The 16,740-nt window shown below is 40.1% G+C and overlaps 1 protein-coding gene across 5 annotated transcripts in view; it reads right to left on the bottom strand.

Annotated features, from left to right (window-relative positions):
• The window catches only part of MID1 (midline 1), a 367,686-nt gene that overhangs the window by 63,020 nt on the left and 287,926 nt on the right, over nucleotides 1-16,740 (bottom strand). For all 5 annotated transcript variants that reach the window (XM_053580019.1, XM_053580020.1, XM_053580016.1 and 2 more), the window contains exon 3: nucleotides 10,644-10,739. In XM_053580019.1, the coding sequence (XP_053435994.1) occupies nucleotides 10,644-10,739 (96 nt within the window). The remainder of the gene's footprint in view (nucleotides 1-10,643; nucleotides 10,740-16,740) is intronic.

A 16,740-nucleotide genomic window follows, 5' to 3' on the forward strand; every position in this document is an offset into this window, starting at 1 on the left:
GTATGGAATTTTCCATTTGTGGCATAATGTTGGTGCTTATAAAATTTCAAATTTTGGAGATTTACATTTTAAATTGTTGAATTAGGGAATGCTCATCCTGTATTATTTAGATCATCATCTTTATAAGTTTCCTGGGGAGGAGGGAAAAAAGAGCCTTATTTATTAAAGGAAGCAAATTTATCACCTCAAATCAGGGTCAACATGAATATTTAAAGATTTGAGTATAGCTCACAAGACCTGAAGGCTCACTGGTTCTACTGGTACTACAAATGTACACTTGCTGAACTTTGGTTGCGGTAGGTTCAATAGGGTTTCTAAGTCCCCATCAGATGGGATTATTTCTTGTGATGAGAATTCCTCTAGAAATCTAACTTAATTTTCAGACCTTCGTATGATGACAACTCTGATGGCCATTCCAGAAAGAGAGTTCCAAAACTGCTTTGAAGGGTGGTCTAGGCGTTGGCATCAGCATAGCTTCCCAAGGGGAGTACTTCGATGGTGACTGTAGTGATATTCAGCAGGGGGGTATGTAGCGCTTTTTCTAGTGTGAAATTGTCCGATCTGACATCTCTATGGTTGCTCTAAAGACTACTGGGATAATTAAATCAAGAGGTGATAATAAGCGCTTGTCCATGGTCAAATTGTTTATGGTGTATATTTGCATAAATCCTACTACTTTAGTGTAGATCATAGTTCAGGGAAAGCTTTGTTGTGGAACTATAACAACTCTATGTAGTAATCTTCCCTTCTAACACCTGCAAGTATGGACAAGGGCACGGTTTCCTCATCCTCTAAAAATTGGGAGAAGGCTTCCTTGAATGGACTTATCCCAGCCCAATACCGAGCTTTGAGTAGTCAGGATCAGGCCACTATGATAGATTTCATCACTTCACATGTATATGGACTTGATGTTATAGCTAGTGAAAATACTTTTAAAAGCACAGTAAAAGCTCTATCATAAATTCCTAGGCCAAGAAGTTACCTTACTCGGTTGTAAAAATCTTTATTTGTGGTGCTCCTCACTGAGAGCCTTTTACATTCAGTGGTAGCCTCAGGCTTTTTCAATAGCTGAATTTAAAATTTCATATTTCTGTTTCAAACAAAACTAACCAGTACTACAATCGCACTCTTGTTAATGGACATTTTATGTGCATGACTCAGTTATTTTGCTGTGGAATTTCAAAATTAGAACAAAGCCTTTCAGTTTTTCCTACAACGTTTAATTTAGCAATTAAAAATAGAAGTTAATTGAATGAAGGCAAAAGATGGTATGTTCCATTTCCTTCATAGTCTGTAATTACTTGATGCAGAGATCATTTGGGCTTGGTTGTCATTAAGAAGACAATTTTATATTCATTTATTGATAGATTGATCCAAACAATCAATCCATCATTTTGTTACTCCACCAAACTCTTTCACTTCAGGGTCTAAAAATAATTCATTCTCTGAATGGCATGAATAAGAGCAGTAATGGAACCTGACCTTCCACCTGAAAGTCACCTTCTCATCTGCAGTCATTCCTCTCTGACTTCTCACCTTTCTCATCTCATGTGAAAGTTGAGTTAAAACAATGGCCTTTTTTTTTTTTTTTGTAGAGACAGAGTCTCACTTTATGGCCCTCGGTAGAGTGCCGTGGCCTCACACAGCTCACAGCAACCTCCAACTCCTGGGCTTACGCGATTCTCTTGCCTCAGCCTCCCGAGCAGCTGGGACTACAGGTGCCCGCCACAACACCCGGCTATTTTACAATGGCCATTTTTTAATGTGTCACAACTTATTCCTATTATTCTTTATATACCATGCCAGAAACACTTCTGTTGTTCTACCCAGTCAAGCATGTATGTGGAATGCCGTAAGGGAGATGTGATAAAGAATTCCTGTATTACAAGAATGGAAAAGCAAGTACCTAACGTGTTCAATACTAATATGAAGCTAGTAGTTGAACTAATACCTGCTCACACAAGACAATAATTCAATGTAATTCAAGTTGAGTGGAGGGGGATTGGTGCGCTCCCAAAGTAAGGGTATATGGCACACCTCCTGCGTGATTGCCACAACTACAACAGGGACCTTACCTAATGATCACAAACATTGTAACCTAATCGTTTATACTGATTATATGGATCTGAAATTTAAAAAAAAATTTTTTTTTTAAATCCTGTGTTCTATGGAGAGAGAGCACAGTGAGATACATCAGAAAACCAGGCTTTTTCTCTTGCCTCCTACTATTCAGCCTTTTGACATCCAATTAAGACTATTACTTCACATTTAAGTATTAACCTTAAAAATCTATGCTACTAAATCCAAATGTCAGAGGGATTCTCTTCAGAGGCACATAGAAGAGATCATACTCAAATAGGAGCCACTAGGTGGAATTATGAATATGATGTGATAGTTCATTACACCCAAACTAGAAAGATTAGCAGAAGAGGAAACATTTGGATAATGTTTTTCAAAACTTTCAAAACTGAAAGTCGAGAATGTTAATATGAATGTAACATCAACTTACAAAGCCTTATATTCATTCATTTATAAGATTAATCCCTTATTTCGAAATTGTAGAAGACCTTTTACTGATAATCTTCTCATCATTCCTCATCAATATACCTAAGAAAGTTAACCGGATCTGTTGCCTATTATGAATCACATTTTTGAAAGGCAAGGGCATTAAATCTAAGGGGAGACATTCAAGTATAGGTTAGATACTACTGGATAAACAATTAAATTTAATCTCCACTAAGAAAAACTAAGTTTGCTTCATGAGTGCTTAATTGCAGTAAACTTGGTGGAGTACACCGGATACGCAGCCATTACACACATGCAGGCATCACTTAAGTCTTCTCCAGAGATAATGTTCTGTGCAGACTGACAGTTTCATTTCTCCTTTGTCATGGGAATTCTAAGACCTGAACTTGGAAAATCAACTTTTACTAAAGTGGTACACCATGATCTGGTTTCCGAAAGCTGCCATATTTGCACTAGTAACAGAGCCTTTTACATGGCAAGCTGTAGACTGCAGATGTGTTTAAGGAGGCTGAGCATGTAACGATATCTTGAAAGATAAAAGAACAATGCTTTTTTAGGATGACCTTGGGCAAGAATAGTAAGGTCTGCTAAGCCTTTATCCTCTCTAAACCACAAAGTATGGCAACTAGTGGTTGTTCTTTATCATCATCTCCTTGTAAATTTATACTCACTGAGGTCAGATGCAGAAGAAATCTGACCTTATTATAAGTGACAATGGATTATAATTTTGGAGTCAGCCCTCAGCAGGATACACTCTATCCAAGATCAGATCCATGTCCTTGAGACACGAACAGCACATTTGGTATTTGGATGCTGGTCTTCATCCAATGGCTGTGGACAAAGCACTTGCCAAGGTTTCCATAGAGAGAGAATGCATTGGCGTTACAAAACAGCACAATGAAATTAATTTAAATAAAAAGTTTCATCTCATTGGATACTTTTTCCAATGTACTCAGCCCTACTATGAAGCTAAATTATAGCTTTCACATGAAGGCTATAACCCAACTATAGCACAAGACTAGAAGGAAAGGGCCAAGGAAGGGGAAGGGAGGGGGGAGGTTAGGGTAGAGGGAGGGTAATGGGCGGGGCCACACCTACGGTGCATCTTAGAATGGGTACAGGCAAAACTTACTAAAGGCAGAATACAAATGTCTACATACAATAACTAAGAAAATGCCATGAAAGCTACATTGAACAGTTTGAGAATATTTCAGATTATATATGAAACCAGCACATTGTACCCCTTGATTGCACTAATGTACACGACTATCATTTAACAATTAAAAAAAAAAAAAGTTTCATCTCCCTTCACCATTTCCAAGTTTACGAATGCTTTCAAGGCTTAGTGAATGACCAAAAAGTCTTCTATGGAACTCCATCTGTTTTGTCAAGTTATTTATTTTTAGAGACACAGTGCTACTATGTCGCCTTCAGTAGAGTGCCATGATGTCACAGCTCACAGCAACCTCCAACTTGTGTGCTTAAGTGAGTCTCTTGCTGCAGCCTCTCAAGTAGCTGGGGCTACAGGTACCCACCACAACACCTGGCTATTTTTTTGTTATAGTTTTCATTGTTATTTAGGTGGCCTAGGCTGGGTTTGAACCTGCCAGCCTTGATGCATGTGGCCCGTGCTGTAACCACTGTGCTACAGGTGCTGAACCAAAATATTTATTTTTTTTGCAGTTTTTGGCCAGGGCCAGGTTTGAACCTGCCACCTCCGGCATATGGGGCTGGCGCCCTACTCCTTTGAGCCACAGGCACCGCCCTATTTTTTTTTTTTTTTTTATAATCTCTTACAAGCTACATATCACCCAAGTGAAACTTTGCCCTCACCCCTTTCAATTAGCAGAGCCTATCATTTGAGCAGAGATCTAATTAAATGGCACGTAACTCATCCACAGGAAGTTTGCTATTCCACATGGCAACCAGCACTGGAAAAACTCAGAGGACGCAGTAAGAGGGCAAACTTTCCACTGAAATAAAAGAAAAATAATTTTAAAATTTAGCAGATATGGTAAAAATAATTTTAAAAAGTGATTACAAACAAGGCAAGATAAACCAAAGGGTCCATTGCCAGAATTTTTAAGAGATATTGGATTAAAGAATGCTTTTTTTAGGGCTTGGCGCCTATGGCTCAAGCAGCTAAGGCGCCAGCTACATCCACCTGAGCTGGCAGGTTTGAATCCAGCCTGGGCCCGCCAAACAAAAATGATGGCTGCAACAAAAAAAATAGCCGGGCGTTGTGGCAGGTGCCTGTAGTCCCAGCTACTTGGGAGGCGGAGGCAGGAGAATGGCTTGAGCCCAGGAGTTGGAGGTTATCGTGAGCTGTGATGGCATGGCACTCTACCCAGGGCCACAGCTTGAGGCTGTCTCAAAAAAAAAAAAAAAAAAAGAATGCTTTTTTAGGATGACCTTGGGCAAGAATAGTAAGGTCTGCTAAGCCTTTATCTTCTCTAAACCACAAAGTATGGCAACTAGTGGTTGTTCTTTATCATCATCTCCTTGTAAATTTATACTCATGGTCACCTATCATGACACAAATGAACATTTATTGCGCATCAAGGTATTGCATTTGCTGTGAAAGAACATCATTTTCTGAATGTGTGAAGAATTAAACTTGGTCTTCTCATTTCTCAAAGAAAATGGGGAGGGGTATATGATACCTATCTGACCTAAACAGGTTAAGTTCTGCAGATGACCCAAAGTTTGTTCACTTCTTATAAGCCTGTCCTCCACTCCATAATAATTAACTCCAAACTCATTCAGGAGAGATCTAATTAAATGGCACTTAACTCATCCACAAGAAGATTGCCACTCCATGTGCCAACTAGCACTGGAAAAATTCAGAGAAAGCTAGTAAGAAGGAAAACTTCCCATTAAAATTAAAAAAAAAAAAAACTAGACTGGCTGAAACCCATTAGTTTTTAGAATCCCAGCCATCAAGTTACATAAACATTTCTTCAGAGTCTACCTAAAATTGCTTTTTCAATGTTTCTACCTCCAGACTCCCAACCTGTCTTGGCCTTCCTATCCTCTCTCTACTTTTAAAAAGATTTGGCACTTACAACCATTTCATTTGCTTACCCTCATTTAAAAACCCTAGTTATGAAAACAATGGGGAGGGAGGGGACCTTCAAACCCTTCCATTCTAAAGAAAAGCAGAGATGAATCTCTGAAAGGAGGTATGGATTTATAAGGATGTGGCATTTCCTGTTGAGTCGTGGGAAGGAATTCATTGATTTAATTTATAACAATTAGGAGTGCCCCTGTGCTGTGTGTGTGTGTGTTTTTTTTTTTTTTTTAGCTCCAGCTGGCATGGGAATTATTTTCCTGAGGAATACTCATACCCAAAATACGAGGATACCTTCAGGAAGAGGAAAAGGAAGGAGGACGGTCTAGGAACCAAGGATGTGAACCAGGAAATTCTTTTTCATTGCACTGCTTTAAAAGAATGGCATGCTGATGCCTAACAAATTCCACAACCGTTTTTGAGTTTCCTACTACTGTGATGTTTGCCCTTGGATGTGGAATTGTTTTGCACAAAGATATTCATATTATTTTCCCCTTAACCAAAATTATTATTTCCAGAAAAGAGTTAAGGATGCCAACTGTTAACTGTGAAACTTCACTAAACCTTCAAGACCGAAGTTTAAACTTAGATGTAACATGAAAGCCCTCCCAGATCTCATCTCTCCAAAGCTGATTCTTATTTATTCTTTCTTCCTACATACCTCCCATTTGTCCAGAATGAACTTCTTCATCTACACATACTGTTCATTTTTCTTCCCCCATGTGACTCTGTTTGCCAGGCAAGTAGTGCTGTTCCCCTCCCTCCATAAATGAAAATGTCACCTACCCTTGATGACAGGCTTGGATCTCACGCTACCTCCTCCAGAACCCAGTTAGAAGTAAGTTCTCACTTCTCTGAAATTTCAAAGCGTATAATCCAAGCCTCTTTTATGGTAAGTACAGCTCTAAGTGCCCTGTGGGCAGGATTCTTACCTAGCGCATGCAACACACACACACACACACAGGTGTTCCATCCCCGCTAAGGACATGAGCAAACAAATATGACACTAACAAATTAATATAACTGAACACAGGCAAAGATTGATACCCTCACTCAGGAATGTTTGTGTAGCAAACACTGCTTATAAACCAACAGTCTCCAGAATAGAAAGTCATTGTAAGCAAATTAGCTAAATTTGGAAATCAGGGAAAAAGAAGACTGAGCCCTTCCAAGGCCTAGCAGGGCATATTCCATGAAGCCAGCCTAAATCAGGGTCATCTGACTCCCCAGACTGGTGTGTAACGGAATTTTACTTTCTATTTACTTTGCTTAGGGCTTACGCTCTGCAAAATTAGATGCTAACTTAGAGTAACCTGATAATACGCAACTGACTTTGTACAAATGTTCTGGCTTTATTGCTCTGTACGTCATTAACCGGTTTTGTATCTAAGTTAGTCTTTTCCCTTTAGTATACCCCTCGCTCCACGTTTACATGTAAGCTATTTCTGATAGTGTCCTTTGAACCAGCTTTATCATCTTGACCCTGATGAGTCAAATACATCTTTGATGAAGACTCATTTGATTATTATGTGAGGATTAAGTGTTTATATTTTTGAAAAATTTGAGAATATTATTAGAAATAAATTTAACAAATAGGTAGTGTGGTGGCACCCGTAGTTCAGTGGGTAGGGCACCAGCCGCATACACCAAGGCTGGTGCGTTCAAACCCGGTCTGGGCCTGACAACTGCAACAAAAAAATAGCCAGGTGTTGTGGCGGGTGCCTGAGGCAAGAGAATCACTTGGGCCCAGAAGTTTGAGGTTGCTGTGAGCTGTGACACTATGGCACTCTACCGACAGTGACATAGGGAGACTGTCTCAAAAGAAAAAATAGGTATTGCTTTCTACCAGTATTTTCTACTTGTACATTTGTTTCCATTCCAAAGGACTTATGCAAAACCAACAGAGAAAGGGATCTTCTTAATTCCTGTCTAGAATAACTTCTAATGGCACATGTGTGTCTACTTGCAAGTCTGCTCTGATCAATTCCGTAATAGCTTTATTTGAAAAGCCTGTATCTCAACTAAAATTATATCTGAACTGTTGACATCAAAGTAAAATCTCCTTGTAAATTTCTTGAGTTTATCATTTGAAATTACTGAACAATGTAGAAGGTAATGTTAGGATGAATAGCATTTTGTAAATAAAAGCCATACTAATACTGCATTAGGAGCAAGGCATTTACTCTAAAATTACTACAGCCCATAATGGAAACCAGACGCTAATGCTTTAAGAACTAGCTAGCTAATACTGAATGAAATAATCACCCAATCCATATAGCATTTATAAGATTTACCATAAAGCCCAGGTAATTTTTTTTTTACTGAAGACAAATAATTCTTTCTTATTGTCCTAAATATCAAATGCCATCACATCATAAAATTAAAATATAGTACATGGAAGATTCTATTTTATTCATTTATTCATATAATACATATTCACTTTACCCTATAATAATGAAAATATTATGCTTGCTCACTATTATTTCCAATGTTGTTTAATCAACAAGACTCAACATGTTTCCTGGTGAAATCATGGCCAGAAGTGAATCCAGCCTGAGCCGAGGGTTAGAAAAATCTGGGTGCGGCAGCATGCTATTGCTGTCACTGCTGCCTTCATATTCCTGACCTCGTCCGAACATGACGGGAAGGCTGGTTCTACCTTGAACATCATGTGGTTCTTAAAGCGAGGGGATCTATGGCATGAGCCCATGAGCTCGTTGGAAAGTGTAATCTGCTCTCTCACTTACGTTTTGCTCTAATTCCTCCTTTTCTTTCCTTCTATATGTCTTTCCGTCTCCACCTATCATAGTCTGCTCATCAGCATCTCAGATGATGAACAGCTGGAGTGATGGCTCAGGCAGGAAAAATAAACACCCCTAGTTTTTATCCCTCTGGATACTACTGTAGGAAAGCATGACCAATCTAGAGTTGGAAAAAGATACTCACTCATGTGTTTCTCTTAGTAACCAGTTTCATAAGGAGCACAATTGTAAGTAAAAGTACAAACTTTGTGAACACAAAGTATTTCAAGTCTTCCATCAAAGCACCAGTGTTTGTACGGTACAGATGCTTTTATGCTGATAGGATCTGAAAGCAACATTTGCTGATTTCTATTATGCTGAGGATGGTATCATTGAGAAACACCATGGTGTTGCATAAATAAGCTGGCATCCCGATATCTGGAGTATTTTGAAAAATCAGAGTTGTGAAATCTACAGGATCTGGCTCAAGTCCTGACTCTTCCATAAAGTTTCAGGCAAATCCCACTTAGCATGTCATACTACATCCAATCTAAGATTCCAGCCACTGTTTATCCATATTTTGTGAATGAAAAATGCATCCCATTAAACTGACAGCTTTAAGTTGTAGTCCAACTTCAGAACTTCAGAAATAGTAGTCTTGAAAAAAAAATGTGGATCTTAAGAGTCAAATAGATGCAATGTTCTACTAGCTCAGCACCCGAAGGACTAGACTACTGTTCTTCCACTGTGTTATGTGTGTGTGCTTTGTTCTCTAGCACTTTGTGATCTGATTTTGTAACTATATTGTGCATCTACTGCCACAGTTACAAGCACATGGGGCCATATAATTATAATTACTGCTTATGTGATAAAAGATTTGTAGAAATTGCTATTGCAAAAATGCAGTCAGTCACTGTCAAAACTTTTGCTACTCCAACCTTAGATATTTGGGGGAACTAAGAAGCATTCAAATAATGTTCAGATTGGCCATTCGGAGAGTCATCACGCACATCTGTCCAAACTCTGTGAGCTTCTACTGTGTGAAAAAGTGCTGTACTAGAGCCTCTGAAATACAAAGATTTGATCCCAATCCTCAAAGACTTCACAATCTGGTTGGAAAAATAGAACTGGTACATGAAAGAGTGATAAAAGCCACAAGAAGATTGTTGATGAAGTGTTATCTTATTCAGAGAAAGAAGAGATGATTCTGGCCTGGGGAATCAGAGAAACAGTCACAGTGAAAGTGTCCCTTAACTTGGAATATGGAGAACAGACAGGAAGGATTCTGATAAAAATACAGAGAATGGGAGCATGTGCCCATTAGGCACAGAGAACTATTCGGTTACAGGCTAAAGGCTTAAAAGTGTTGTGAATGACAATTGTTTAGTATTAGTATATGGAATGAGATAGTGGGAAAGACAGGTTGGAAGAAGACTTGAAAAACCACACTAAGGCATGGGTATCTGTTTTTTCCCTATGCAATGTAGAGTCATTACAGGTTCTGCAATTGTAGTGGATTTCATGGAAATACATCTGACGACTAAAATGCATTTAATATATACCTGTATTAGGTTGAGTTGTGTCCCCCAAAATGGGATGTTCAACTCCTAATACCCAGTATCTGTGAATGAGATCTTATTTAGAAATAGAATGTATACAGATTTAATCAAATTGAGGCAAGGCTGGAGTAGGGTGAGTTCTTTATAAAAAGGATGTTTGGACACAAACACAGAGACACAGCAGGACAATGCCACGTGATGGCACAGGCAGAGATCAGAGTGCTGCAGCTGCAAGCCAAGGGGCTCCAAGAATTACCTGCAACCATCAGAAGGTGGGAAGACGTGAGCAAGAATCCTCCCCTAGGGCTGTCAGAGGGAGCATGGCCCTGCCAAAACTTTGATTTCAGCCTCCTGGCCTCGAGAAAGAACTGTGAGACAATAAACGTCCCTTGTTTTATGCTGTCCAAATGTGTGGGAATTTGTTACGGCAGCCCTAGTAAACTAACACAACACCTTTTAAACAGTGCTTTTTTGGCTGTTCTTTGGAAGGGTGATTAAAATCTATAACTTTAGGACCACTGTGTAATGATGGATCAGGGAGAGCTACAATGGGAAGGGGAGGTGGCCCTGGACGGTAGAGATTCTCTAAGGTTCTAGTTGCTTTCAATTTCATACAGCTTTTATATTTGGCTTCTGAAAAAGATTTAATTTTAAGAAAGATTCTTGTTTTAGAATTATAATGCAAGAGGACATACATTTAGTAGTTTTCATATGAAACATACCACCCAGAGATACATAGGTACTCACCTCAACATGTTGGCAGGTTTGAATGAGTTTAGCCAAAAGAGTCTCTAGTTCCGTGTTCCTCTTAATCAGGTTGGTGAGGTTACTCTCTAAGTTTTGCTGTTCAAAAAAGAGAAAAAATATATTAATCTGCATACTTTTATACTTTAGTATACACAAAATTACTCCAGGAAAAACTGATAAGTTTTCAGAAGCCTCAATGCAATTTCAAGTCTATGTAAACTGATTTTCAAAGGTTTCATTCAAAAAAACTTTTAAGAAAACATTCATATTTCATTATTTTTATTCCTGCTTTTCATAGTAACTTGGGGATATTTAACTGAATAATTTATAGGTCATAAACCAGGGAGAAAGGTGGTGAATTGATTTCTATTCCTTTATCTGAATCAGAACCAACAATAATATAAAGAATATATTCCTACATCAAATCAACTAGAATGGGATTTTTAGGATTTATCCTTTCATGGGCAAGCTGAGTACACCCCGGAACCTGCCACCATTCCCAGCTATTTTTTTTTAGAGACAGTCTCATTCACCCTCCAGCTGGTCTCGAACCGGTGAGCTTGGGTAAATCCGCCGGCCTCGGCCTCCCAGAGTGCCAGGATTACCGGGGTGAGCCACCGCGACGGCCTCGTACGTTTAAACCCTTTGGGATTGGTTCCGGGGTGCGCTTCGCGTAACAGACCCGAAGGCTTGGCGGGAGTCTCCGAGCGGCGTCGGCAGCCGAGTGGCGTCAGCAGCCGAGCGGAAGGTGACGAGGGCCACAGACCCAGACGCCGACCGCGTGCTGCCGCTACCGCACGCCACCGGCGGTCCCGTGGCAGTGTCTGGCTACCCGCGCCGCCAGGACGCCGCCCGGACGCCGCCCCGCCATCCCGAGCCCGGAGCCTGGTCCTTCCCCACGCTTCCACGTTCTGTAAGTGCCCATCTTGTCTTTCCTAGCTAGACTGTGAGCGTCCCCATGGTGGCTCCCACTCTTTCCGCCTTCGGCGGAGCTTTATGTGCTGTGTGCCCAGTCCAGTGCTAGGTTCGGTGGGAGATTCAGATTTGGGCTACCGAAAGGGGAAATGTATTAAGCAAGGTCTAGCGGGAGCCCATGAGACTCGTTTCAGAAGTAGTGTAGTGACAGACTCGAAGAGGCAAATCCATTCTCCTTTAAAGATTTCTGAAAAAAATCTTTTCAGCTGGTCCAGAGACTCAACCAACAGAATTATTTAAAGGGTGAGGACCCTTGAGGGGAAATTGGAAGCAAAAGTGGTCCGGGAAGGGAGTGACTACCACGACCTGGAGTCAGTGGTTTAGCACGTGGAGCAGAACCTGGAGCTCATGACAAAACGGGCTGTAAAGGCAGAAAATCTCGTCATGGTACTGAAACAGGAAATAAATTCGCTCTAGGCTCAGGTCTCCAACTTTAGACATGATAATGAAGCTCTGTGGTCAGGCCAGGGTACCAGCTTGTTTGTCGTGAAGCAGAACACCCACGTGGCCTTGGAGAATCTCCACGTTGTCGTGAGTAGTGCACGGACGTCCGTAAAGCAGCTGGCTTCCGGAGCTGAAACGCTGCCAATATCCTTAAACCTAGACAGAATTTCTAAATTAAAGACGAGGAGGAAGGCTCCCGAGGAGTACCAAACCCGAGGTTATTCCCGCTTCATCTGTAGATGTAGTTGTGTCTTTAACTCTGCAGTCTTCACCCAGAATAAAGTATTGATCGTAAGATACTAATTTTTAATGACCTAGAACAGTGTTATTGGCCACCCACAATGAGAGTTGCTCCAGTCTGGGAGTCTAACGTACAACTTATAAGCAGTCCTTGGTAAAATTCTGCTGTTTTATAGATTTGGAAGGAATTTTTATAAAAGCTAGTGATTTTTTAAATTGCTAGACATAAAAAAATTGGGGGGGATTTAGAAACGTACGTTAAAAAAATCACTTTAATGCTTCAAACGTATATGACAGAAGCAAAAATCTCTGGTTATTTTATAACAATTTAAGTTTATTATTATTATTTTTTATTGTTGGGGATTCATTGAGAGTGCAAGAAACCAGGTTACACTGATAGCATTTGTTAGGTAAAGTCCCTCTTATAATTGTGTCTTGCCCCCAAAAGGTGTGTCACACACAGTCACGGACCCCCAGCCCCCTCCTTCCCTCCCTCTGCTCTTCCCTCCTCCTACCCCCTCCCCCTCCTTCCCTCTGTTCTTCCTTTCCCTCACCTCCCTCCCTCCTTCCCTCTCTCTGCTCTTCCTTTCCCCCAACCCCTCCCTCCTTCTCTCTCTGCTCTCCCCTTCCCCCACCATGTACTAGGTCATTAATTATCCTCATATCAAAATTGAGTACATAGGATTCATGCTTCTCTGTTCCTGTGATGCTTTACTAAGAATAATGTGTTCCACTTCTATCCAGCTTTAATACAAAGGATGTGAAGTCTCCATCTTTTTACTGGCTGAATAGTATTCCATGGCATACATGTACCAGCTTGTTAATCCATTGCTGGGTTGGTGGGCATTTAGGCTGTTTCCACATTTTGGTGATTGTAAATTGAACTGCAATAAACAGTTTAGTGCAAGTGTCCTTATGATAAAAGGATCTTTTTCCTTCTGGGTAGATGCCCACTAAAGAGATTGCAGGATCAAATGGGAGGTCTAGCTTGGGTTCTTTGAGGTTTTACTTCCTTCCTAAAAGGTTGTGTTAGTTTACAGAAAGTGTTCCTTTCTCTCCACATCCACGCCAGCACCTGCAGTTCTGAGATTTTGTAATATGGGCCATTTTTGATGGGTTAGATGATATCTCAGAGTAGTTTTGATTTGTTCTCTAATAATTAGGGACATTGAGCATTTTTTCTTTTCATATGTTTGTTAGCCATTCATCTGCCTTCTTTAGAGAAGGTTGTATTTATTTTTCTTGCCCAGTGACATATGGGATTGTTGGCTTTTTTCATGTGGATTAATTTGAGTTCACTATTGATCCTAGTTATTAAGCTTTTGTCTGATTCAAAATATACTTTCCCACTGTGTAGGTTGTCTATATGCTTTGGTTGTTGTCTCCTTAGCTGTACAGAAGCTTTTCAGTTTCCTTAAGTCCCATTTTTTTTCTTTTGTTGTTGTTGCAATTACCACGGCAGTCTTCTTCATAAAGCTTTTCCCCAGGCCAATATCTTCCAGTGTTTTTCCAATGCTTTCTTGAGGATTTTTATCATTTCACGCCTTAAATTTAGGTCTTTTATCCATCTTGAATCAATTTTTGTGAGTGGAGAACAGTGGGAGTCCAGTTTCAGTCTTTTACATGTGGACATCTAGTTCTCCCAGTTTATGTTCTTGTTCAGTTTATTGAAGATTAGGTGGTTGTAAGATATTAACTTCATTTCCTGGTTTTCTATTCAATTCCCAATGTCTGTGTCTCCATTTTTGTTCCAGTACCATGCTGTTTTGACCACCGTGGCCTTGTAGTGCAGCCTGAAGTCTGGTAGGCTAGTGCCCTCAGCTTTGTTTTTATTACTAAGAATTGCCTTCGCTATATGGGTTTTTTTCTGGTTCCATACAAAACGAAGAATTATTTTTTTCCAAGTCTTGAAAGTACGATGTTGGTATTTTAATAGGGATGGCATTGAATCTGTAGATTGCTTTGGGAAGTATAGACATTTTAACAATGTTGATTCGTCCTAGCCTTGAACATGGTATGCTTTTCCATTTGTTAATATCCTCTGCTATTTCCTTTCTTAGGGTTTCATAATTTTCTTTATAGAGGTCCTTCACCTCTATATACTTGTTAGGTATATTCCTAGGTATTTCATTTTCTTTGCAGCTACAGTGAAGGGGGTTGTGTCCTTAATTAGCCCCTCATCATGGCTGTTATTGGCATATACAAAGGCTACTGACTTGCAGACATTGGTTTTATATCCTGAGACATTACTGTATTTTTTGATGACTTCCAGAAGTCTTGTGGTGTAAGATCATATCATCAGCAAAGAGGGAGAGTTTGACCTCCTCTGCTCCCCTTTGGATGCCCTTTATTTCCTTGTCTTGCCTAATTGTATTGGCTAGAACTTCCAGCACTGTGTTGAATAGTAAAGGTGACAGAGGACAACCTTTTCTGGTTCCAGTTTTAAGTGGAAAAGCTTTCAGTTTTACTCCATTCAGTAAAATATCAGCTGTGGGTTTGTCCTAGATAGCTTCAGTCCGTCATATGCTAGGACACAAAACAAACTTCACCAGAACCAAAAGAATTGAAATTTTACCTTATAGCTTCTCAGACCATAAGGCATTAAAATTAAACAACCTTAGGTGAATGACAGTTGAGTGCAGGAAAGAATAAAAAGAGGAAATCAGTAACTTCTTTGAGCATAACAACAATGAAGACACAAGCTACCAAAACCTGTGGGATACAGCAAAAAAGTCCTGAGAGGAAAATGTATCACTTTAGAAGCCTACATCCAAAAAACGGAAAGAGAGCGCATCAGCAAACTCACAAGCCATCTTATAGAATTGGAAAAAGAAGAACAATCTAAGCCTAAGCCCAGCAGAAGAAAAATACCCCAGATATTTCTCAAGGATCTGGTTTTATCTTTTGTCTTATAATTTTTGTCTGTCAGTTCATCTTGATGCAAACTTTGTTCCTTGGGCTGTGGTTTGCAGAAGGACATCACTCAGCCAGGTGAGGTTAGGGCTTGCGGTTCCTTCTTGAAAGAAGGCTCTCCCACAAGACACCCAGGTGCAGTGAAGGCACAGAGCCTGATTTGGGCCTCTGTTTCCTTCCGTGAGAGTTGTGTCTGGCTTTAATCCCAGAGGCGGTGTGAAGTAACCTATGAGCCCAGGGTGTGCGCGTGGGAGGGGGGCTCTTGGCTTCCAGGTGTGTGGGGTTCCTGCCACATGCAGTGTATGCTCTCCCACGTGTCCCTTGAGGTCCCCACTGCCTCATCTCATCTTTCCTTCTTGGGAGCAGCCTTACCACTGTTCACTTTCCTTCATTTCTGGTCCTTGGACACTTTCCATGTGTGTTTAAGCTTGGTTGTGTATTCTTTAAACTACATTTTAGAATAATTTATCTATAATTTCCACATATTCAGAATTCAAAGGAAGATTTTGTACATACTTCATCTGGACTGGAAAACCAGGAAGCAATATTTGATTTTTGTCTTTGAAACATTCAAGACATCTCAAATATGACAATTTTATATTTATTTATGTATTTTATTTTAGAGACCCAGGCTTAGAGTACAATTGGCTGCTCACAGCTCACTGCAGCCTTCAACTCCTGGGCTAAAGTGATCCTCCTGCCTCACTCTCCTGATTAGCTGGGACTACAGGTATGTACCATTTGGATGGGCTACTTAAAAAAAAAAAAAAATTGGGGGTGGGGAAGATGGGGGTCTTGGTATTTTGCCCATGCTGGTTTCACCTCCCTGATCTCAAGCAATCCTCCCTCAGCCCCACAAAGTGCTAGGATTTTAAGCATAAGCCATCATGCCTAGCCATCACATATGACAATTTTAAAGGAGAAAAATAATTGTTTCTCACTTAAAAGACGGGACACAACAAGAGACTAGAGAGCCACAGAATGAGTCAGATGGCAATTTAAATGCACCTTAAAGATCTCATGCTTAAACATTTAAAAAAGAAAAAAAAACTTGCTTTCACACCTCTTGACAACAACAATAGTAATGACCACAAAAGCCAAAAGTTTTTCTATTATATTAAATGAACTTCAACAGCTAATCACTTCATGGTCAGAGACTAGAGGATAATTTTGAGACATTTCATTCTTTTTTTTTTTTGGCCAGGGCTGGGTTCGAACCTACCACCTCTGGCATATGGGACGGGCGCCCTACTCCTTGAGCCACAGGCGCCGCCCGAGACATTTCATTCTTAAATGTCCTTGATTCAGATATGACTATTATAAAGTGTATTTGTTAACTTATTTTGGTGTGTTAATACTAGGCAATCCTTTTACTTTTCTTTTTCCGCTGACCCTTCCCAGCAGGAAATTTCTAGGGAAATACATCATTTAAATGTTTACAGTTCAATTGTCGTAAGTATGATTTTCCTAAAGCTAGTCAGCAAAAGAGGACCAAATAAATGCAGTCCAACACATTTAGATTCGA

This window comes from Nycticebus coucang, chromosome X (genome assembly GCF_027406575.1).
Source record: "Nycticebus coucang isolate mNycCou1 chromosome X, mNycCou1.pri, whole genome shotgun sequence".
Taxonomy (NCBI): domain Eukaryota; kingdom Metazoa; phylum Chordata; class Mammalia; order Primates; family Lorisidae; genus Nycticebus; species Nycticebus coucang.